At 39.5% G+C, this 21,993-nt stretch overlaps 5 protein-coding genes across 6 annotated transcripts; 3 read left to right on the forward strand and 2 right to left on the reverse strand.

The window, feature by feature from the left end:
- On the reverse strand, positions 4,760-7,398 carry LOC104769333. Its single transcript, XM_010493528.2, has 2 exons — positions 5,348-7,398; positions 4,760-5,125 (listed from the first exon to the last, which is right to left on the reverse strand). The coding sequence occupies exons 1-2, from the start codon at positions 7,368-7,370 to the stop codon at positions 5,001-5,003; spliced, it is 2,148 nt and encodes a 715-aa protein (XP_010491830.1). The 5' UTR covers positions 7,371-7,398; the 3' UTR covers positions 4,760-5,000.
- On the forward strand, positions 9,243-12,262 carry LOC109125055. Its single transcript, XM_019241768.1, has 6 exons — positions 9,243-9,447; positions 9,538-9,745; positions 10,133-11,376; positions 11,469-11,817; positions 11,881-12,060; positions 12,148-12,262. Exons 1-6 carry the CDS (start codon positions 9,243-9,245, stop codon positions 12,260-12,262), a joined length of 2,301 nt encoding a protein of 766 aa, XP_019097313.1.
- On the forward strand, positions 12,575-15,195 carry LOC104769334. Its single transcript, XM_019242288.1, has 5 exons — positions 12,575-13,510; positions 13,723-13,855; positions 13,945-14,232; positions 14,317-14,523; positions 14,611-15,195. The coding sequence occupies exons 1-5, from the start codon at positions 12,963-12,965 to the stop codon at positions 14,956-14,958; spliced, it is 1,524 nt and encodes a 507-aa protein (XP_019097833.1). The 5' UTR covers positions 12,575-12,962; the 3' UTR covers positions 14,959-15,195.
- Positions 16,530-17,780, forward strand: LOC104769335 (ethylene-responsive transcription factor SHINE 2-like). The gene is made up of 2 exons (XM_010493531.2): positions 16,530-16,796; positions 17,050-17,780. Exons 1-2 carry the CDS (start codon positions 16,717-16,719, stop codon positions 17,525-17,527), a joined length of 558 nt encoding a protein of 185 aa, XP_010491833.1. The 5' UTR covers positions 16,530-16,716; the 3' UTR covers positions 17,528-17,780.
- LOC104769336 (DEAD-box ATP-dependent RNA helicase 56-like) lies at positions 18,154-21,810 on the reverse strand. Of its 2 annotated transcripts, XM_019242489.1 has the most exons (12): positions 21,727-21,810; positions 21,465-21,596; positions 21,187-21,287; positions 20,548-20,720; positions 20,210-20,441; positions 20,008-20,126; positions 19,421-19,477; positions 19,145-19,329; positions 18,913-19,057; positions 18,734-18,817; positions 18,585-18,648; positions 18,154-18,497 (listed from the first exon to the last, which is right to left on the reverse strand). In XM_019242489.1, the coding sequence occupies exons 2-12, from the start codon at positions 21,575-21,577 to the stop codon at positions 18,487-18,489; spliced, it is 1,284 nt and encodes a 427-aa protein (XP_019098034.1). In that variant the 5' UTR covers positions 21,578-21,596; positions 21,727-21,810; the 3' UTR covers positions 18,154-18,486. The 2 variants fall into 2 exon arrangements, with proteins under 2 accessions (XP_019098034.1, XP_019098035.1); XM_019242490.1 differs by lacking the exons at positions 21,465-21,596; positions 21,727-21,810 and having other exon boundaries at positions 20,548-20,856.

The raw sequence follows: 21,993 nt of genomic DNA on the forward strand, positions 1-21,993 counted from the left end.
TTTTTTTTTTTTTTCAACCAAACATTAATCAAATTAAAAAATAACTCCAAGATTGGTTGCCCAAACCGGAGGAAAAGAGTTTACAAAGGAAATTTCAGAGGAAAGCAATCTTGAAGAACGGGCTAGACAATCTGCCCTTACATTGAGCTCTCTAGAGATCCTGATCAGGGAGAACGAGGAAAAGCATGGTCTGAGCACAAGAAACTCCTCTAACAGGTTCGAAAAAGATGGCCAATCGTCAGGCGTCTGCACCATCGCCACCAATTCTGCACAGTCTGTCTCAAAGCTTTGACATCCAACTCCAGCCGCCAAGAGTGACTCCATAGCCCAAATCAAGGCTTGTAGCTCTGCATGTAAGGATGTAGGACCGCATCTCTGACTCCGTGCTCCCAAAAGGAGAGTCGCATCATCATCACTACAACACCACCATCCTAGACCCTGCATAGCATCTGACCCTTTCCAAGAACCATCAATCTGACATCGAGGAAACGCTCCCCTATCCTCCACCAGAGGCGTAGTATGCAAATACCTATCCGAATAGGATTTTGCTTCTTCCCATAGTAATTTATCATTATTCGCCTGGTGTAGAATTTCCGTCGGCTCGGCCTGTAACCCCTGAAAAACTTTTTTATTCCTATCTTTCCATAATGTCCAAAGTATCCAAGGAAGACGATTAGCTACATCCGAATCCCCCGACTGAGAGGCTGCCCGCCAAAAAATAAAGTCTAAATTTGCATAAATTGAAGCAAATGGAAAGCCATCGGGGACTAACGAAACTAGGGACAACTCCCAAACATCGAGCGAGCGAGGGCACTCAAAGAGAGCATGATTGATAGTTTCTGGTGCAGCCCCACACCGTTTGCAGAGTGTATCACACCGGATACCCCTATACGCAAGTCGTTCGAGCACTGGGAGGGTGCCCGACGCAATCTGCCAGAAAAAATGTTGGACCTTTGGGGGAACATCCAGCTTCCACACCTGGGCCCTGAGGGCCATACATGTTGGTCCGTATTCGACTTCCGTCATCAGTTCTCTGGCTAATCTATAACCTGATTTAACCGTATACTTCCCTGACTTGGTAAAATGCCATACTAACCGATCCCGTTGCTGGACCTTACTGACCGACATACGCCGAATAATCGGTATATCCCCCGGATCCAGAAACTCTTCTAGAGTAGGCAAGTGCCAATCCTTCGTGACAAGATTAATTAAGTGGTNCTCCATAGCCCAAATCAAGGCTTGTAGCTCTGCATGTAAGGATGTAGGACCGCATCTCTGACTCCGTGCTCCCAAAAGGAGAGTCGCATCATCATCACTACAACACCACCATCCTAGACCCTGCATAGCATCTGACCCTTTCCAAGAACCATCAATCTGACATCGAGGAAACGCTCCCCTATCCTCCACCAGAGGCGTAGTATGCAAATACCTATCCGAATAGGATTTTGCTTCTTCCCATAGTAATTTATCATTATTCGCCTGGTGTAGAATTTCCGTCGGCTCGGCCTGTAACCCCTGAAAAACTTTTTTATTCCTATCTTTCCATAATGTCCAAAGTATCCAAGGAAGACGATTAGCTACATCCGAATCCCCCGACTGAGAGGCTGCCCGCCAAAAAATAAAGTCTAAATTTGCATAAATTGAAGCAAATGGAAAGCCATCGGGGACTAACGAAACTAGGGACAACTCCCAAACATCGAGCGAGCGAGGGCACTCAAAGAGAGCATGATTGATAGTTTCTGGTGCAGCCCCACACCGTTTGCAGAGTGTATCACACCGGATACCCCTATACGCAAGTCGTTCGAGCACTGGGAGGGTGCCCGACGCAATCTGCCAGAAAAAATGTTGGACCTTTGGGGGAACATCCAGCTTCCACACCTGGGCCCTGAGGGCCATACATGTTGGTCCGTATTCGACTTCCGTCATCAGTTCTCTGGCTAATCTATAACCTGATTTAACCGTATACTTCCCTGACTTGGTAAAATGCCATACTAACCGATCCCGTTGCTGGACCTTACTGACCGACATACGCCGAATAATCGGTATATCCCCCGGATCCAGAAACTCTTCTAGAGTAGGCAAGTGCCAATCCTTCGTGACAGGATTAATTAAGTGGTTCACCATCAAGCTCGGTAACCAGAGTCGTCCCCGACCATTGGCAGGACGTGGTCTAATATCCGGAATCCATGGATCTCTCCAAACCGAAATAGAACTACCCGAACCTACCGCCCATCGCGCTCCATATTCCACTAAATCTTTCGTTGAAAAAATACTCCTCCAGGCAAAGGAGGGATTAGAAGGTTTTTTGGCCATAAGCGGGTGTTTATTGCTAAAATATCGGCCTTTCAAAACCCTCGCCATTAATGACGTCGGGTGTTGAATTAAACGCCAATACTGTTTTGCTAACATAGCATCATTAAATTGTTCCAAGGCTCTGAAACCTAGACCCCCATCACACTTATCCTTACATAGTTTATCCCAAGCCACCCAATGTAAACCATGAGCCTTATCGTTGGATTTCCACCAAAAAGTGGAAATAGCACTCGTTAATTTAGATGTCAACTCTTGCGGCAATTTGTAGCAGGACATCACATGCGTGGGAAGTGCCAAAGCCACCGATTTAATCATAATCTCCTTACCACCTTTTGATAAAAGCTTTGCATTCCAACCATTGACACGATCATCCAATCGATCCTTGACATATCCAAAAACCTTATTTTTTGAACCCTGGAGGCTTTCAGGAATGCCCAAATAAGATCCCATACCTCCCTCTTTGGTAATACCAATAACTGACTTCAACTGATCCCTTATCTCAGTAGGAACCTTCTTGCCAAACATTATAGATGATTTCTCTAAATTAACCTCTTGTCCTGAGGCTTTGCCGTAATTCCTGATAATTTCCATGACCGTCTGACATTCTGTCGCCTCTGCTTTACAGAAGAAAAGACTGTCATCAGCAAACAACAAATGCGAAATGGTAGGACTATCCCGGGCGATTGTGATACCCGTTACCTTTTTCTCCCGTTCTGCCTTTTTGATATTCGCTATCAGAACCTCTGTACAGAGTATAAACAAGTACGGTGACAACGGGTCCCCCTGACGAAGACCCCGCTGTGGTTTAATAAAACCCCGGGGTTGACCATTAAGAAGAACTTGATACGACACCGAAGATACACACCACATGATCCAAGAGATCCAATTCCGATCAAACCCTAACTTAACCATGACTGCCTCTAAAAAAGCCCATTCTACACGGTCATAAGCCTTACTCATATCCGTTTTGAAAGCCAGAAATTCCGACTTGCACCTATTATTAGTATTTAACCCATGAAACATCTCCTGCGCAACCAATATATTATCCGTTATTAAACGACCCGAAACAAAAGCCGACTGAGTTTCGGAAACCAAAGATGGGAGAAACCGCTTAAGCCGAAAACACAGGATCTTAGAAATAATTTTATAGCTCACATTACAAAGACTTATCGGCCTAAACTCCGCCATCCGCTGCGGACGATCAACTTTAGGAATAAGACAAATATTCGTCTCATTTAAACACGGGTCAAAACGTCCTGAACGGAAAAACTCTCTGACTAGAGCCACTAAATCCCCTTTTAAGGAAGACCAGAATCGTTGAAAAAACAAGGCCGTCATACCATCAGGTCCTGGTGTCTTCTCCGGGTGCATAGCAAACAGAGCTTTCCGAACTTCGGCTTCAGAAATATCCCGAATTAGATCTCTATTCATAGTATCCGATATTAAAGGGGTAACCTCCTGTAACATCTCTGACACACCTTGAGCATCTGAATTCCTAAAAAGGTCCTCAAAATATTTTGTAGCAATATTCTCCATACCTGAAGCCGATTCATTCCATACATTATCTGTATCAAAAAGACCAATGATCCTATTTCTTACCCGACGCTGTTTAGTAGAAGCTTGGAAAAATTTTGTATTCTTATCCCCAACCCTTAACCAGAACTTCCTACTCTTTTGTTGCCAATATAACTCCTCATCCCGATATGCTTCTTTTAATTTCCTCTCTATACCTCGAATTTCCTCCTGAGAAATTGAATCATCCATTTTCGCCTCCTGTAACGCCGCCTTTAAGGACGAAATGAGTCTTGGGCCAGAAAAAATATTATTCTTTCTCCACCAAGAAATCGAATTCCTGCAATTCTTTATTTTATCCACAAAGCCCGTAGGCCGGAAATTTATAGTACGATTCCAACCTGACTCAACTGCCCCGGATAATCCATCCTTCCCCAACCAGCATTTGTCAAAACGGAATTGCCGATTCCGTTTTATATGTGTCTTCAGACAAGTTGCCAAAATTGGAAAATGATCAAAACCAATCATATCCAAATAGTCTACCTTGGAATTCGGGAAAAAACCTTGCCAGTCCTCATTACCCAAAGCACGATCTAACCGGCACCGAACAACCTGGTTATTGCACCGATTACCCCTCCATGATAAATGCTCACCATAACAAGGAAACTCTAACATCCCACAATGTCGGATCATGGAATTAAAAGGCACAAAAGAAGAGGCTGGACGCAAAGCACCTCCCCTTTTCTCATGATTACCACTCAATTCATTGAAATCACCAATCATAAACCACGGATCAACACGGAAAGACCCGATATCCGATAATTTATCCCATACTTTTACTCGATTTTGGGGGACCGGATCCCCATAAATAAAAGACATATAAACTAATTGTTGGCCAAAGAAAGCTTGTACATCTATAATGCGATCACAATCATAAAGAACTGAGAGTTTTATTTCATCTTTGTAAAATAATGCTAAACCACCACTTGTCCCGCAGGGTTCAACAGTATACAAATTATTAAAACCAAACTTATTCTGAAACTTTTGCAAATAAGAAAAACATTTCTTAGTTTCTGATAAAAATAAAATGTCTGGTCGATGTTGCTTCCATAAATCACCCAAATACTTCTCTGTCAGATCAACCCCAATGCCCTGACAGTTCCAACTCAGGATCTTCACGTGTGCGCCGGTGGTTTCGGGAGAGCCACCGTCCCTTTCTTGACTTGACGACTACCATCCGCTGGTTTACCTCTCAAGGGAATATCTTGCCTCCCCTGACTCTTCTGTTTTTTTCCTGCACCTGCAGGTTTAGATAACGCCTTAGCCAATAACCGTTTCCCCGGAGAAGCCAAAGTCCTAACAACATTTTTAGCAACTATTCCTGAACCACTAACACCCTTTCTAACATTAGGCCTATTAAGTCTCACCCTATGTATTACCGGATCCACTAGCTTAACATCAGCCAAAGCGTTATTAACAAGACCCAAAACCGAATCCGGCAAGACTAAAACAGGAGGTTTACCTTGTGAATCACCAGTCATATCCGACTGTGAATCCGTACCCTGCTCGGTGAGAGTGTCGTCCTCCTTACCCAACTCAGTATCAGGTATAACCGCATCATCACCTTCGGGATATTCTCCCTCCTCCAACAAGTCATCATTCTCCTCCATAAAGCCAGTCTCCTCTCCCTCCTTGACCAATCCGGTGAGAGTCTCTTCCGGAGCAACCGTAACAGCCTGAGAAGTGGAACCTCTCCCAACCGCATCCTCTTCCTCTTGGGATCTCTTTGCAACAGCATTCTGTTTCACCGCGCTCCCCTGTTTGACCTTATACAACGGTTTTGGCCACACAGGTCCCATACCCTTTCGATTCAGATTGAAGGAAGGAACCTGTCCCTCTAACTCACCACTTAGCATCTGCGAACCTCTCTGTCCACCAGAGCCACTAGACTCCACAGCTGTAAACTGTTTTTTCTGTCCCCACGTTGAACCTTGGAACCTTTCTTGATATCGGGAACCATAAGCACCCCCATCTCCGTGCATACCCTCGTGACCCTGGAAATCCAAAGCCCTCTTAACATGCTTCCTTGGTTTCTCCCAACCACCTTCACTTTTGAATCCCCCTTGCTTACCCTGAAGATGATGTTTCAGAACAAACCGTTTATCCACTTGCTGTTCCGCGACCTGCTCCCCCGCTCCCTTCTTCAATTCTGGGCACTCACGCACATCATGAGTTAGACGAGAACAATGCTCACAAAAACCTGTCAGCTTCTCATACTCAAGGGAGACAATAACCTCATCTCCAAACTCAAAGGGAACAACCATCTTGAAAAGGAGAGGATTAAAGCCATTAACAGTCACACAGAAACTTCCAGTCTCCTCATCAATCTCCCTGAGAATACCCACCTTCTTACCTATTGCTCTCAAAGTCGCTTCTTCCCAAAGATGCATGGGAATACCCGTTACCTTAACCCAAAAGTTGATTGCGGAGGGATAAGTAGATGATATGATAGGCTCCCATTTCACCAACGCGAGCATCCACCCATCAAAATGGTATGGACCGTTCATCAGCACCGCCTGCAGTTCCTCTTCAGCCTCAAAATTAAACTGAAATAAGCCCTGACCCAAGTCTGCTCCTACCACCTTGTCCTCCAGCTTCCAAATCTTCGGTAGATTAGCCACCAAAGACTCCATTTGCTGAACACTTGGATTCATCAAACGCCCAATAAGAGTCAGTGAGAATTGTTGTATTCTCTGAGCCAAAACCGAATTAGCGATCCTCACTGTCTCCGTACGGACCAACGGAGCTTTGCCTTTGTTGAGTGCTAACTGAGACATGATAGACCACCAACGACACAACCAAAACTCCTTGAGGTCTGAAAAACACGACACCGCAAGACACAATTCTCTCAGAAAATCAGACAAATCGCCCACTGAAGAAAGAATGATCCAGCAGTTATAAAACCACCCTATCAAACTGAGCTCGCGGATAAATACCACTTGAACAAAACACCCATTGTCAAGGGATAGACAAAATCTGTCCGAAATTGATATCTCAGAGAACATCACAAAACATTCCAGAATCACCAATACAAGATCGTAACGAGATACCCATCTGACAAACCAAGGAAAGAGAATTGATCTCATACCATAATTAACATACCAATGAATCCTCCCGATAGTATATTCAGGTGGAGCCTCAATCAACATGATATGAAAATCTCGACAATGTATAACAAGCAAAATCAATCGCCATGCAATCCGGAAGCAAATCCTATCGCACTCGCAATCAACCCGAATCGAATCAACCTCAATAAAACCAACCCGATACAAATCCTCAATCCACCCGTACCGTATCGAATCCTCAATCAGCCCGATAAGATTCGATCCAACTCGATCCCCACCATAGAGAAAGAGATCCCGTAAGTCCCGAGTGAACCCAGACCAAATCGAAGACAGATTTCCGATCCATCTCCGAGATCCAAACGTAACCAGAGCACACGAAAGACCAATCTTCCGCCTCTCAACAGCACTGAACCAAAGCATATCAAACCCTAGATCGAATCGCCATAACTGTCGCCCCCCACTTAAGCCTTGTAGTAGACTATTTATAGTAGACTATTTTCTTTTTTTAGGCCTTGTGGGCTCATTTATTTTTATTTTTGCATATTAAACTCTTTACTTAGCACCAAACCTTAATGACCATCTTAACTTGTAATAACAAAATATTGTTTGTTGTTCTGTAAAAATTATGGTTTCTGTATAAACAACAAACATAATATGAAAAAAAATATATAAAAATATATATATATATATATATATATATTATTTTGTTAAAGAGCACATGTAGTACAATCATGAAAAGACATAGTCTAACAGAATTGTGTCTATATAGGAAATATGCAGAAATATACATAAATTTAAGACTACTACATGTTAATAATGAGAAAGCAACGTATTCTATTACTTTGTCTCTAGGTAACAAATTGCGGATTTCTCATTGGGTGGTAACAGAAAATGAACCGATTGGATAACTACATTCAGTATGTACATATTGGTGAATACCCCAAAGTATTACAGAAATTAATGAGTAAGTGAATATTAGTTGAACAAATTAAAAGATATTGAGCAAGTGAAATATTTAATGTCATGCAAATTAAGCGACATTGATAAAGCAAAAACCGTGGACTTTGAATTTTCTTTAAACTATTGACATTTATATTCCAGACAGAAGAAAGAAAAATCAGTAATTAAATAAGAGTAACTTGTAAATACACGTGATATGTTTAATAATTTTTATTATTTCGATTAATATTATAGAGGAGTACTAAACATATTTTTATATATAAAATTATATATTTTATTAAGTTGCTAAATTTTTTTTGTCAACAATAACATGTTTTTTTTTTGGTCAAACGTCAACTTATTATACATATTTGAATTGACATTAGTGACGCAACCATACATCGTATATCCATCACATTAGCGCCACCTTAGTAATAACTTCAATTATAGTCTGACAATGTAGGACTGAAAACCATTATTGCGAATGTTAGCACAAAGTTTATAAAGTTTTTTGGTCTACTGTACTTTTAACCTTAAATGAACGTTAAAATATCTACGGCCTTTCACGGTTTCACCACCCGACCCACCGACATGTCTTTGGTTTTAGGTTTTTGAGTTATATAGAATTGACATTCGAAAATGTAAACTGAAATAAACTGGAAGTTAAACAAAGGCGCACACAAGGTAATATACCCACTACAAGAAAACAGGCAATTTACGACTACGATTGGCGACTAAACTCGTAGTCGCCAAATTTAGTGACTATATACCGACTGTTTAACTACTACTTTACAACTGCTAAAACTTAGTCGTAAATTAGTCGTTTTTTACCGACTGAAATGAATAGTTGGTTCAGTAGTCGTTAATTAGCGACTATTTTACGACTGAAAGACAAGAAAGTAATTTTGTCAGCAAACAGTAGCTAAATTGGCGACTACATGGTGACTACTGCGGCGAGTCGTTAATTTGGCTACTAAAATACGACTAAATTAGTTAGTCGGATATTTGGCGACTACTAAGCGACTATTGAGGTGAGTCGCAAACATGTCGGCCAAAAAGAAACACGTTTTTTTCGTTTGTGGGGTTGGTAAGCTTTGTTTTGTTGCGACTGTTAGTTTGAGTCACATCAGAGTCGTTTTACAGTCGTTTTTCAGTCGCCAAATTTCTCTATATATACCACACCTTCCTTTCTTATTTCATTCACACCACAAGCAAGAGCATTAGCAAGAAAGAAATCGAGAGTAACAAAAAAAATTTTGAGAGTGAGAAAAAAAATAGAGTGAGAAAAAAAAAACAAGAGTGAGAAAAAAAATCAAAAGAGAAAAAAAAAACAAGAGTGAGAGATCTTTAATAATGGCGGGAAGTTCTAATTATAGTCATTTTCGGGAGTGGATGTATAAGAGGCTTGATGAAGTGACGGGAAATTTCACGGAAGAGTTCAGCACCGGGGTAGAGGAGTTCATGGCTTTTGCAAATAGTCAGCGTTTAGCACAAAATAATGGTGGTAAGTTTCACTGCCCTTGTGATAAGTGCAAAAACGGTAGGCGTCTTCCAGGGGGTACAATTTGGAATCATATTTTTTGCTATGGGTTTATGCCAGATTATTATGTTTGGTATAAACATGGGGAAGAAATTAATATGGGCATAGGAACGAGTTATGTAGATCCGACGTTTGTAAGTGGGAATGAAGAAGTGGGTAATGTGGTAGGAGATAGATATGTGGATATGGTGAATGATGCATTTCGTTATAACATAAGTTTAGAAGATAATTATCATCAAGATAATTATCATCAAGATGGTAGTTATCAGAATGTCGAGGAACCGGTACTTAACCATTCCAAGAAATTCTACGACTTGTTAGAAGGTGCAAAAAATCCATTATATGATGGTTGCCATGAAGGTCACTCACAATTATCCCTAGCTGCTAGAGTCATGCAAAATAAGGCAGATTATAATATGAGTGAAAAGTTAGTGGATTCGGTTTGTGAAATATTGACTGATTATTTACCAGAAGGAAACCAAGCTACTGGTTCACATTATGAGACCGAAAAATTGATGCGCAATTTAGGCCTCCCATATCATACAATTGATGTTTGTATTAACAATTGTATGATATATTGGAAAGATGACGAAAAGGAAGATAAATGTCTGTTTTGTGGTGCACAAAGATGGAAGCCTCGGGAGGGCCGACGTAGAACCAAAGTACCATATAGTCGTATGTGGTATCTTCCTATTGCTGATAGATTGAAGAGAATGTATCAAAGCCACAAGACTGCAGCAGCAATGAGATGGCATGCCGAGCACCAAACAAAGGAGGGAGAAATGAATCATCCTTCTGATGCAGCGGAGTGGAGGTATTTTCAAGAACAACATCCCCGTTTTGCCGAAGAACCCCGTAACGTGTATCTTGGATTATGTACCGATGGGTTCAATCCATTTGGGATGTCTCGAAATCATTTTCTATGGCCTGTGATCTTGACGCCATATAATCTACCCCCTGGTATGTGCATGAATACCGAGTATTTGTTTCTTACAATCTTGAATTCTGGGCCAAATCATCCGCGAGCTAGTCTTGATATATTTCTCCAACCTCTTATTGAGGAGTTAAAAGAGTTGTGGTCTACTGGAGTTGATGCGTACGATGTGTCCTTGAGTCAAAATTTTAATCTAAAAGCAGCGCTGATGTGGACGATCAGCGATTTCCCGGCATATGGCATGTTATCTGGATGGACAACACATGGTAAGTTGTCTTGTCCAGTTTGCATGGACGATACAAAGTCTTTTTATCTACCTAATGGAAGGAAGACATGTTGGTTTGATTGTCACCGGAGATTTCTTCCCCATGGTCATCCTCTTAGGCGGAATAAAAAAGACTTCTTAAAAGGTAAAGACGCTATGAGAGAGTATCCACCTGAGTCTTTGACCGGTGAGCAAATTTACTCTGAGCGATTGAGTGGTGTGAATCCACCAAAAACGAAGGACGTCGGTGGAAATGGTCATGAAAAGAAGATGCCGGGATATGGGAAGCAACACAACTGGCACAAAGAAAGCATATTGTGGCAGCTGCCATACTGGAGGGACCTCAATCTACGACATAATATTGACGTGATGCATACAGAGAAGAATTTTTTGGACAACATCATGTATACTCTTATGCGTGTGAAGGGTAAATCAAAAGATACCATCATGTCAAGATTGGATTTAGTGAAGTTCTGTTCTCGGCCACACTTACATCTTGATAGTAGGGGTAAAGCACCTTTCCCGGCATATGCATTGACAGACGAAGCCAGAACAAGCTTATTGGAATGTGTGAAACACTCAATTAAATTCCCAGATGGTTATTCGTCAGACTTAGCTAGTTGTGTTGATATGGAAAATGGAAAGTTTTCAGGCATGAAGAGCCATGATTGCCATGTTTTTATGGAACGGTTACTTCCATTTATTTTTGCAGAACTGCTTCACAAGAATGTCCACCTTGCTTTATCAGGTACTCGTTAATTAATAAATCAAAATTTTATTTGTTTATTAAGTACTTATATAATTCTTAATGTGATATTGAAGTTTGAATATATCTTGTAGGGGTTGGAGCATTTTTTCGGGACTTATGTTCTAGGACTTTGCATACAAGTCGCCTTCAAATTCTAAAACAGAATATAGTTCTCATCCTATGCAACTTGGAAAAGATCTTTCCACCATCCTTTTTTGATGTGATGGAGCACCTGCCTATACATCTCCCTTACGAAGCTGAATTAGGAGGTCCTGTCCAATATAGGTGGATGTATCCTTTTGAAAGATTTTTTAAAAAATTGAAAGGAAAAGCAAAGAACAAAAGGTATGCAGCAGGATCAATTGTTGAATCATATATCAATGACGAGATTGCATACTTCTCAGAGCACTATTTTGCCGAGAACATACAAACAAAATCAAGGTAAATGATCAAGATTTGAATTTATTGTGTGAATATATATTTAATTTTCAATCATTTGGTCAGGTTAACAAGATTTGATGAAGGTGAAAACCCTGTATATCATGTGCCTGGAGTGCCTTCTATATTTACTCACGTTGGCCGTCCAAGTGGGGAAATGCATGAAACATGGCTCTCAAGCCGAGACTATCAATGCGCCCACGCATATGTTTTAAGAAATTGTGACTATTTCAAGCCAATTGAGAGGTATATATATAATTAAGTAGGGATCACTCAAATTATATATAATTTGCTATGATCTCTCATATATTTTTGTTTGTCTTGTATACATAGTATGTTCGAGGATTTTCTTTCAGCAAAATATCCAGGACTTCCCGAGAAGGAACCCAATAAATCCAATAAATTTGGAAGAGGAAGTAAACCCAATAAATCTAGATTACGGCGTTGAGGATGTGGAACCTGAAGATGAATTCTTGTGTAATTTATCATCTTCGGATGATGAAGAACCAGATGATGAAGAATCCTCCTAATTATGTCTATGTCAAATTTGTGGAATAAATAATATGTAATATATCTTGAATTGTGTTCTAAATAATACGTAATATATATTAAATGTTATGTTTAAAAATATATAAACTAAGCCAAATATATAAATTAAGCCAAATATATTAAATGTTATGTTTAAAAATATATAAATTAAGCCAAATATATAAATTAAGCCAAATATATTAAATGTTATGTTTAAAAATATATAAATTAAATTATATGAATTTAAAAGGATTAAGTTAAGCCACTGATTAGCGACTATTAAGTGACTAAGTTCAAAATACTTGGGTTTAATTACCTCAATCCGTTAATGGACCTGATTATAGACTTCTTAAACAAGCCCAGCCTTATAAAAAAATTAGTCTTTACAAATACCAACTACTTAGAGACTGATAGGCGACTAATTTGAAGCTTATTGGGTTAATTAAACACGAAGTCCATTAACGGCCCATCACACACGACCTAACCCTAATCGTTAACCTAATCTCTAATCATTCTAACATTTCTTCTTCTTTGTGTTCGTCGCCGTTTTCTCTCTACATCGAAACCCTAATCTTTGCCGTTCTTCCCCGTAAATCGCCGTTTTCTCTCTAACGACGAAGATGCCTCTAGTCAAGAAGCCTGGACGCAAGAGAAATGTTGCCCCCAACGCTTCTCTCAGACCCGGTGGCTCTAATCCATCATCTAAGGTGAGAAGACTCAATCCTCTACCGAGTCAATACAACTTCACTCCGGCGGCTGAAAATCCTACGCCTCCGACGCCTCCGACGCCTCAAGAACAAGTCCGCGTTTCTCCCCAGATATCGACATCCGCGGCACCGCAAGTCAGAAACTATCCACCACCGCAAATCCTTTTTCAAAGCTCCGTGAATCGAGTTGGTGTAGAGCATCCATCTCGGTCATCAACCGAAGTGATGAACAATCCACCGGTTCAATCGAATCCGTTGGAAGATTCTGCGAGATCTCCAAATGCAGCCTCTCACGCTCAAAGTCATCCTTCTTCTCAAGGTCACAACTTCGCAGAGTCAGATCCAGTCTTGCCGGAACTCCAGGAGGACACGTTGAGGGCTCTAAACGCGATACTTATGGTGCCGGACCGTCATACGTTCACCACCGTCCTCTCTCCGGAACCGAAGCCTAACACGACTTGGTATGTCTACGTTTTCATAATTTTACAACCGTGTTCTAGTTAGTTGGTTGATTTTTGTTGTCTGTTATTGGTTGGCTTCAGATTGTAGTAAACGAGTGAATGTGTTTAATGTCTGTTTCAGTGTGTAGTAAACGATTTTAACTAACTGTTATGTGACTTGATTCTTTTGTTATGTCTGTCAAAGAACTGACTTGATTCTTTTGTTATTTGAGGTTTACTCGTGATGCAAAATCAGCACTGGTTCGGAAGATTACTAGAGTTTTTACAAACAAATTTGATGGTCCATTCTACAATTGGTCATGTGTGCCTCCGGATAGACGAGAAAGATACTTCCTTGAGTTTGCGGTATAGTTTTATGTTCTGAGTTTCATTCATAGATAGGTTTTGATTAAGTTGTTGTTCACTAATGTAATTTTATTTTCCTTTTTTCATAGAAAACACACACTTGGGATCCTTTAATAACAGGAACAGTGCAACAGTATTTCTATGACATATGCCAACGACGGATGAAAAACATGGTTAGCGACGTTAGGACTAGTCGAGTGCAACCTAAATGGATCGAGGGTGACCTGTGGAAAGTAATGGTTGCTCAGTGGGAGACTGAAGAAGCACAAGAAAGGAGTCGAATCTATTCCAAAGCTCGCATGTCAGACCGTAATGGTCTCGGTCCTCACATGCACTTATCTGGGCCAACATCTTATCAACAAGTCAAACAAGGCTTGGTGAGTAACTTTGTTTTTTTTTCTTACACCTTTGCAACTTAAACTTATATCTTAACCCTTTTCTTTGTTTTTGTAACATTCCAGGAAGAAAAACTTGGGAGACCAGTGAGTCTCGGTGAGGTTTTCAAAGAAACTCATACAAAGCCAGATGGTACATATGTGGATCGCAAGGCTGAGAAGATCTTTACAACTTATGAGAAAAACTTACAAGCTAAGCTATCTGAGATTGAGTCAGATCCTTCACAAGTTCATGAGCTCACAGCAGAAGATTATACTGCCATCTTTCTTCAGGTAAAGTTACATTTCTCACAATCTATATTTAAAGAATCTTTAACTTTCATATTCTCTATTTACAGTTTCACCTTTTTTTTTTCTCAGTCCACCGAGAAGGATTCACGAGGTAATATTTTTGGGCTCGGTAGCCTCAAGGATCATCTTCAGGGTCTTCTCAATGGCAGCAGCTATCATCAACAAGGACAGTCATCATCGTTTGTAGCATTGCAAGAGCAAATGAAGGAAGCTCAAAGGATCATTGAAGAACAAGTTGCTTATGCGACAAAACGTGATGCTGAGTTTGCTGCTCGTGAAGCAGAACATTCCAAAGTTGTGGCTGAGCAACAGAAGAAGATAGATCGCTTGGAAAAGTTCATGCAGAAACTTGATCCGGCCTTTCTCGAGTTCCATGAGTCTGAATCAAGTGATGCACCCATCGACCCTCCTACATAAAGTGCATCTCCTCCTTAGGTTAATTCTTAGGCTACTTATCTCTCTCTATTTCTTACTCTAATGAACTTGACAATTTGGGATGATGTGTTCTTCCTTATCACTTAAGAGAATCATAGTGTTAGGTTCTCTCTTTTGGTTGTGACAAAAATATGGTTCTCTCTTTTTGTAATGGCTTATGTGGTGTACTAATTACAATTATGGTTAACTTTTGGTAATTAAAAATGCAAATTTTAAGGCTTTCTTTGATTATAAATTTGAGTTATAAGCAAAACAAAAAAAAAAGATTCTGGTTTTTAATCCCTATAGTCTTCAAATAGTCATTAAATCTAGATTAACATAGTCGCAACACAGTCGTCAAATAGTCGTCTCGTAGTAGCCAAGTAGTCGCTACATTTGACGACTATATCACAACTATTCTCAAACTAATCTCCTTCACATCGCATTAATCGTTAAACTGTCAGCAAATAGTCGTAAATGTTTACTGACTACTTTACGACTATCTGTACACAACGACTGTTCACATTTTAATTAATCGTAACTTAGTCACAAAACAGTCGTAAACGTTTACGACTACCTTACGACTACTTTTACGACTACGTGGATTAGTCGTAACGTAGTCGCTATTTACCGACTAAATTACGACTGAATTTCCTACCGACTAACGTTTTACGACAACAGTGATTAGTCGTAAAATAGTCGTAATTTATGAAATAGCGACTACGAAACGACTACAAATGCAGTCGTAAATGGCCTGTTTTCTTGTAGTGACCTGAGCTTACGACGTGGCGATAAAGTTATGTTACGTCAACGTACGTGACAAAACTCGGTTATGAATTTGTTTGGTAAAAAGAAAAAATTTATTGCCTAATTTGAGTAGGTTGACGGCCAGATTATAACTGTAAGTCTGTATTCTGTAACATAATTGAGATGAGACCGTCATTGGAGAGTTTTTCTTTTTAGATCCGAATATATATGTCTTTAAAATAATACTAGTACATTTTAATTTAACTGAATGACATGTTTTTAATATATATATATATAGTAACATTGTGTTAAAGAATGAGGAACCAATAGATGAAATCTAGGATATCCCCCAAGGAATAGAGTTTGTTTTCTTTCATAGTTTTATCTTAAGTAAAATAAACTTTATGTTATGCTTTTATCTGAAGCACAATCATGTTTTCTTAACAAGTATTGTTTATATATATGATGTTTCGATAAATAAAACATATCTGATAGTTCTAATTTGTTTCTAGGTATTCAAACTCAGGCACGATGACTTGATGAGTCTCTATATGGGTCGTCGGGGGAAAAGACAAAAGAAAAAGAAAAGAGAGTCCCCATATGGCATGAAAGCAACATTAGAAATGAAGACACAAGTCGATCGTGTCTTCACTAGAGTCATTCTAATAAAGTAAAGAAGTTGTATTCATAAATAGAGAATAAATATCAATTGATGTTTACGGCCCTCACGGATGTTTGAGAGACAAAGAGTGGGGCTCAAATATCTTAATTACAATAATCGTGAACTCAATTTATTAGATCATCGAAGAAAAGTCGATTTACAAAACAAAGGGAAATTTCAAAAATGAAAGCTCTATATAAATAGTTAGTTGGACACGAACCACAGTAAGATCAGAGACTACCTCAGTCTCTATCTATCTCTCTTCTACATTGTCCATGTCTGCTAAGAAGAGAGAAACTAAGAACCCTAAATTTTAAATCAGCTTATATATATCAAGTATTTTTTTTTTAAAAATGGTACACTCGAGGAAGTTCCGAGGTGTCCGCCAGCGACAATGGGGTTCTTGGGTCTCTGAGATTCGCCATCCTCTTTTGTAAGTGTAGACTCTGTATATACACATATAATTTCATGTTTAGGTCTACATATTACAATGTTTTTTTTTTACATATGAAGCTACAATGTTTAGTATTTTATCAAAATTTATTTGTAATTAATTAAATGCAAATAAACGCTATAAAAGACACGTTAAAATAATCTATTTCAGACTCGATTCATGTGTAAATAATATTATATGCATATGTTAAGGAGTGAAGTGTATTTACATGTGGGTGTGAGAAATTAATCAGGAAGAGAAGAGTATGGCTTGGAACATTCGAAACGGCAGAAGCGGCTGCGAGAGCTTACGACCAAGCGGCTCTTCTAATGAACGGTCAGAACGCCAAGACCAATTTCCCTGTCGTAAAATCAGAGGAAGGCTCCGATCACGTTAAAGACGTTAACTCTCAGTTAATGTCGCCAAAGTCGTTATCTGAGCTATTGAACGCTAAGCTAAGGAAGAGCTGCAAAGACCTAACGCCGTCGCTGACATGTCTCCGTCTAGACACGGACAGTTCCCACATAGGAGTTTGGCAGAAACGGGCCGGGTCGAAAACGAGTCCGACTTGGGTCATGCGTCTCGAACTTGGGAACAGAGCCAACGAAAGTGCGGGGGTTGACTTGGGGTTGAAGAAACAAAACGTCGAGAAAGAAGAAGAAGAAGAGGCTATTAGTGACGAGGATCAATTAGCTATGGAGATGATCGAGGAGTTGCTGAACTGGAGTTGACTTTAACTTTGACTTCTGAAAGTCTGAAAAAAAAAGAATTAAGGTTTTTCATTATTTTCCGGATTTTAATATTCTTTAAAAGTTTATAGTGTGATCTATTTATCGATTATACATGTAAGAAATTGTCAAAAATACACGTAAAAAATGTAATATATATACAGACTTGTATTTTTTTTTCTGTACTTTTTTGTTATAAAGTATACATGCTTGTTGTGCTGATTGATTGATATAAAAGATTGTTGGATTTGGGTAATCTATTAATATACGTACTTTGTTTTTATGTATTCACCGGCCTACTCATCAACACAAAGCTAAAATAGCAAAAAAAAATAAAACAGAAAAAAAAGCACAAAGGCTTTGTTCACCATCACAGGAAAGTTAAATGTACAGAGGGAGATGGATTTGCTCTTGCCCTTCTAATGTAGTTGTTTTACTTGTGAATACGTGACCGAGATAAGTTTATCTCCGAGTCGTTCTGAATCATTGATACGACAATCCACTGAGTTTTTTTTTCTTCAAACCACATTATTAAGTATGGAACCCTCCTTGGTCAAAATTCGTAAGTGTTAACCTATTTCTGATACTAATGAATAGCTATAGAAGTTTCAATTAAAGAACAGACATGCTTACGAATTTGATTTTGACATTTCATAGAGAACAATTTTGAAAATGAATCTCAACAAATTAGTCAATAACCAACTCGGAGACCTTACTGACTTGCTCTCTCACGTCAAGACTAAATCTTGAGATCGTAAAATGTCATCATCTCTAGTACAAAAAAACAGGGCAGATCTAAACAGTACGGACTGGAGAGTAACATGATCTCTTTCTGAGTACAAACGGTCTAAACATATAGAAAAGAAAAAATGGTCCTCCCAAAAGAGCAGGGATAGTCGAGAACCTCCATGTGACCCCTTGGCCGTATGATGAAGAGGTGCTCCTGAGAGACGAAGCCTACTTTAAGACGGCACTGCATAAAGAAGAAGAAACAACGTCAATGTCAAAAACCCAGACAAATCGAACTTAGGAATAATTGGTAAAAAGATTTCACACTTACTGTATGTGGAGGTATCAATCTGCTCAGGGAGTTCCTTTATATCAACCTCAAACCTCTCTTGTACCTGTCCACGTTCAAAAATGCTACATTACTAAAATGCCCAAATCAATATCGAGTAGAATATGGATGGACAAGATCAAACTCCTAACCTGCTTAAGAACACCAGAATCTGAATCCGATGCAACAAATGTGATAGCTAGACCTTTTGTTCCAAATCTACCAGCTCTCCCAACCTACATATACACAGTGAAACACAGTTACGTTAAGAGAGCCCTTTCAGTGTGATCAATGACCAAAATTTCAGGATTCAATAAATACGAATAGTTACCCTGTGAAGATATGTATCTGCAGAATCTGGCATGTCATAGTTGATAACAATATTGACACGCTCAATGTCAATGCCTCTCCCTACCAAATCAGTCGCCACAAGGATCCTCTTGTGCCCTTCCTTGAAGCTTTTGTAGCGAGTCAACCTACACACCACATCATATTAGCCTTCAAAGTTGGTTTCCATGAGAGCTTTAAAAGCAATTAGGAACCATTCACAATAATGTACGAACCTCTCTTCTTGAGACATGCCAGAGTGGATGCAAATTGAGGGGAAATTGCATTCTACCAGCAACTTGTTTAGCTCCGCAGCTCTGCTCACGCTCTTCACAAATATGACAACTTGGTTGAAGTCCAACGCATCAAGAAGGTCATTCAGCTTGCGGTTTTTCTCCATCTCGCTCAATTTGATGTAGTGCTGTTACAGCAAGGCAGAAAATAGTTAATGAATTAAGTATGAAGCATCAACTGAAATGAATAATCAAAAGACCTCAAACTAATTAAAGTACCTGGACAAGTCCATGAAGAGTCAGCTTGGCTTCATCATCAACATATATTTCCATTGGCTGTAAGGAACAGATATCAGAGTAAATGGTATTAGCAAGCTTTCTTCAGGCAGTTACTTCCACTACAAAAATGAGGATGGATGAAGAAGAACCCCTGAACTGAAATCCTCGTCCATCAGGTTCTCTTCATTGATGTGAGTTTTGCTATAAACCATCAAATATTGGTCGGAACATAAAGGCCCATACGAGCAAGATGTATTATTGGGACACCACAACACCCATACCCAAAACCAACCCAGCATTGTCCGAATTGCAAAGAAATTGAAACTGAAGGTAATGATGAAAGAAGATCCTGTTGTGCAAACTGCAAAGGTCACTGAACCACACCAAAGCTATAGAATCTCACACCCCGTTCTCGACCCCTATGAACTACCCAAAGCATTATTGGATTAAGACCCATCCAAGGATCAGCTGCAGCTTTTCTAGCGCAGAAGCTGCTCAAATAATGCCATGATCTCCCAAAGAAGGCTAAAGATAATTCAAAACTAGAAGACTTGCAAAGCGAGAGAGAATTGGCCATGGAACATTACATCTTGCATAAATTTCTTGCAGACTGGGCGTATCTCTTTGCTGAGGGTTGCTGAGAACATCATTACTTGTTTGTCGTGAGGAGTCATCTTGAAAATCTCCTGCACATCCCTCCGCATGTCTGATAAAAAAAAGCTAATTGTTAAAACATACAATTATTCAGGGATACGAAGATGTGTAAAAGGCTGTAAGAAATCCGCATACCAAGTGACTCAAGCATTTTATCACACTCGTCAAGAATAAAATGCCTCACATTTTTCAAAGAGAGATCTTTGTCCCTGGCAAGTGCAAGCACACGACCAGGCGTACCAACAACAATATGAGGACATTCATTCTTCAACAAGTCTTTGTGAATCTTAATGTTGACTCCACCATAGAACACCGAAACCTTTGTATCAGGCAGATAGGTACTGAATCGCACGAACTCATTGCAGATCTGCAAGTAATTTTCAGCGTCAAGGCATAATAAGCAATAAACAACTTGGGGGGCAGAAGACAAAACAATAAGAGCAAAGAGCCTGATTATAAAAAAAAGGTCATACCTGGTAAGCCAACTCTCTTGTATGGCACAAGACAAGTGCAGAAACTTGTCCAGGAGAAGGTTCAATCTGTTGAAGAGTAGACAGAACAAACACAGCAGTCTTCCCCATACCAGATTTTGCTTGGCAAATAACATCCATGCCCAAGATAGCTTGAGGGATACATTCATGTTGAACTGGTGGAGAACCAAAGAAAATTGCACCGAAGGAACCGTTTAGAAGTAGAATATAACCTCCATATCTTTATAATTGATGTCTTTACGACATGCTAAGCTCAGTCCAAATTCAATAGATTGAAATAGCGTTTATTACCTGGAAAAAAAAGTAATCATTCAAACGTTAATAGACAAAGAAAACAAAACCAATTATAAATGAAAAAAAAAAAGCATCTGAACTCATAATCACCACAACTTTAATTAGACTTAGGTAGATGATAAGCACATGACCAAGATAAAGTACAAATATTTTAAACCAAATATATCTTCTCAATACTAGGCTAAGTACATAAAAAGTAAATGAATAAGGACAACAAGGACAACAACTACATATCTTATGCGAAAGTAATTTATCTAGATTTATACCATTAAGCAAGGCAATGGTAAGGAACGACTCAAAACAGGGTGAGAATATAATTGTAATTACCTTCAGATGGATGTTCAAATCCTGAGTCAACAATAGCTCGGAGAAGCTCCGGTTTTAAGAGAAAGTCTCTGAATCCAGAACTGTGTATTCCCACGTAACCTCTGGCACAAAGAGAAAAAAACACATGAGTATCTTATACGAGATTCCACTAATTCTAGCACCCAAGAACTTAGAAATTGCAAATCTTAAAAGTTAAGCGGCAAATCAAACCCTAACTGCTAGTAACCTAAGAAACCCCCCAAAAAAAAAAAACAGATCGGGGAAAACATAAAACTCACTTTTTCACGGCTTCGCCGTTAACTTTGTTTCCAGAATCTGGAAACTTCTCGTCTTCTTCTTCATAGTCCAAGAGCTCCTCCTCGTAGGCTTCGTTGTCTTTAGCGTCTCCCATACTTCGCAAATTCTACAAACTGCGCAAAAATTTGGGGTAAGATACCAAATCCAACACAGAAACCTAAGATTTGTATAACTCTATACAATAAGGTTCTCGAACTATAAGCAGTCTAAGCTATGATGATGAACTTGGAGCGAAGATTTTACCTAAGAGATGAGCAGAGCTGGTTGGATCTGGAAATCGGATTTAGGGTTTCGAAATCTCTGATTGAAGAAAATTAAATTATCTACGCCGCGTTGGTGTACGCAAATATATATATAGGGAGACTAGATAGGGTTGAGAATGGGCTTTACTTTAATGGGCCTACGAATCGGCCTTATTCCAGTCAACTTGACTAAGAAGAAGTCGGTCAGTTTGGTCTGGAGGATAAGAAATTAAGAACACGTGCTAACGACTAAACCATAGATTTAAAC

Source organism: Camelina sativa, chromosome 20, assembly GCF_000633955.1.
Source record: "Camelina sativa cultivar DH55 chromosome 20, Cs, whole genome shotgun sequence".
Lineage (NCBI taxonomy): Eukaryota > Viridiplantae > Streptophyta > Magnoliopsida > Brassicales > Brassicaceae > Camelina > Camelina sativa.

Bases quoted from the DNA above. Each gene is read 5' to 3' on its own strand.
- LOC104769333 (XM_010493528.2), bottom strand. From the start codon at position 7,370: ATGCTTTGGTTCAGTGCTGTTGAGAGGCGGAAGATTGGTCTTTCGTGT. The intron at 5,126-5,347 runs GTAAACCTCCTG...CTAAACCTGCAG, and splicing joins TATGACTGGTGATTCACAAG to GTGCAGGAAAAAAACAGAAG.
- LOC109125055 (XM_019241768.1), top strand. From the start codon at position 9,243: ATGGCGGGAAGTTCTAATTATAGTCATTTTCGGGAGTGGATGTATAAG. The intron at 9,448-9,537 runs GTACAATTTGGA...ATATGGGCATAG, and splicing joins CGGTAGGCGTCTTCCAGGGG to GAACGAGTTATGTAGATCCG. The intron at 12,061-12,147 runs GTATATATATAA...TTGTATACATAG, and splicing joins TATTTCAAGCCAATTGAGAG to TATGTTCGAGGATTTTCTTT.
- LOC104769334 (XM_019242288.1), top strand. From the start codon at position 12,963: ATGCCTCTAGTCAAGAAGCCTGGACGCAAGAGAAATGTTGCCCCCAAC. The intron at 13,511-13,722 runs GTATGTCTACGT...TTGTTATTTGAG, and splicing joins CCGAAGCCTAACACGACTTG to GTTTACTCGTGATGCAAAAT. The intron at 14,524-14,610 runs GTAAAGTTACAT...TTTTTTTCTCAG, and splicing joins ATACTGCCATCTTTCTTCAG to TCCACCGAGAAGGATTCACG.
- LOC104769335 (XM_010493531.2), top strand. From the start codon at position 16,717: ATGGTACACTCGAGGAAGTTCCGAGGTGTCCGCCAGCGACAATGGGGT. The intron at 16,797-17,049 runs GTAAGTGTAGAC...GAAATTAATCAG, and splicing joins GAGATTCGCCATCCTCTTTT to GAAGAGAAGAGTATGGCTTG.
- LOC104769336 (XM_019242489.1), bottom strand. From the start codon at position 21,577: ATGGGAGACGCTAAAGACAACGAAGCCTACGAGGAGGAGCTCTTGGAC. The intron at 19,058-19,144 runs GTTCGTACATTA...TGTGGTGTGTAG, and splicing joins GGCATGTCTCAAGAAGAGAG to GTTGACTCGCTACAAAAGCT. The intron at 18,818-18,912 runs GTAACTATTCGT...GTGTATATGTAG, and splicing joins CAGATACATATCTTCACAGG to GTTGGGAGAGCTGGTAGATT.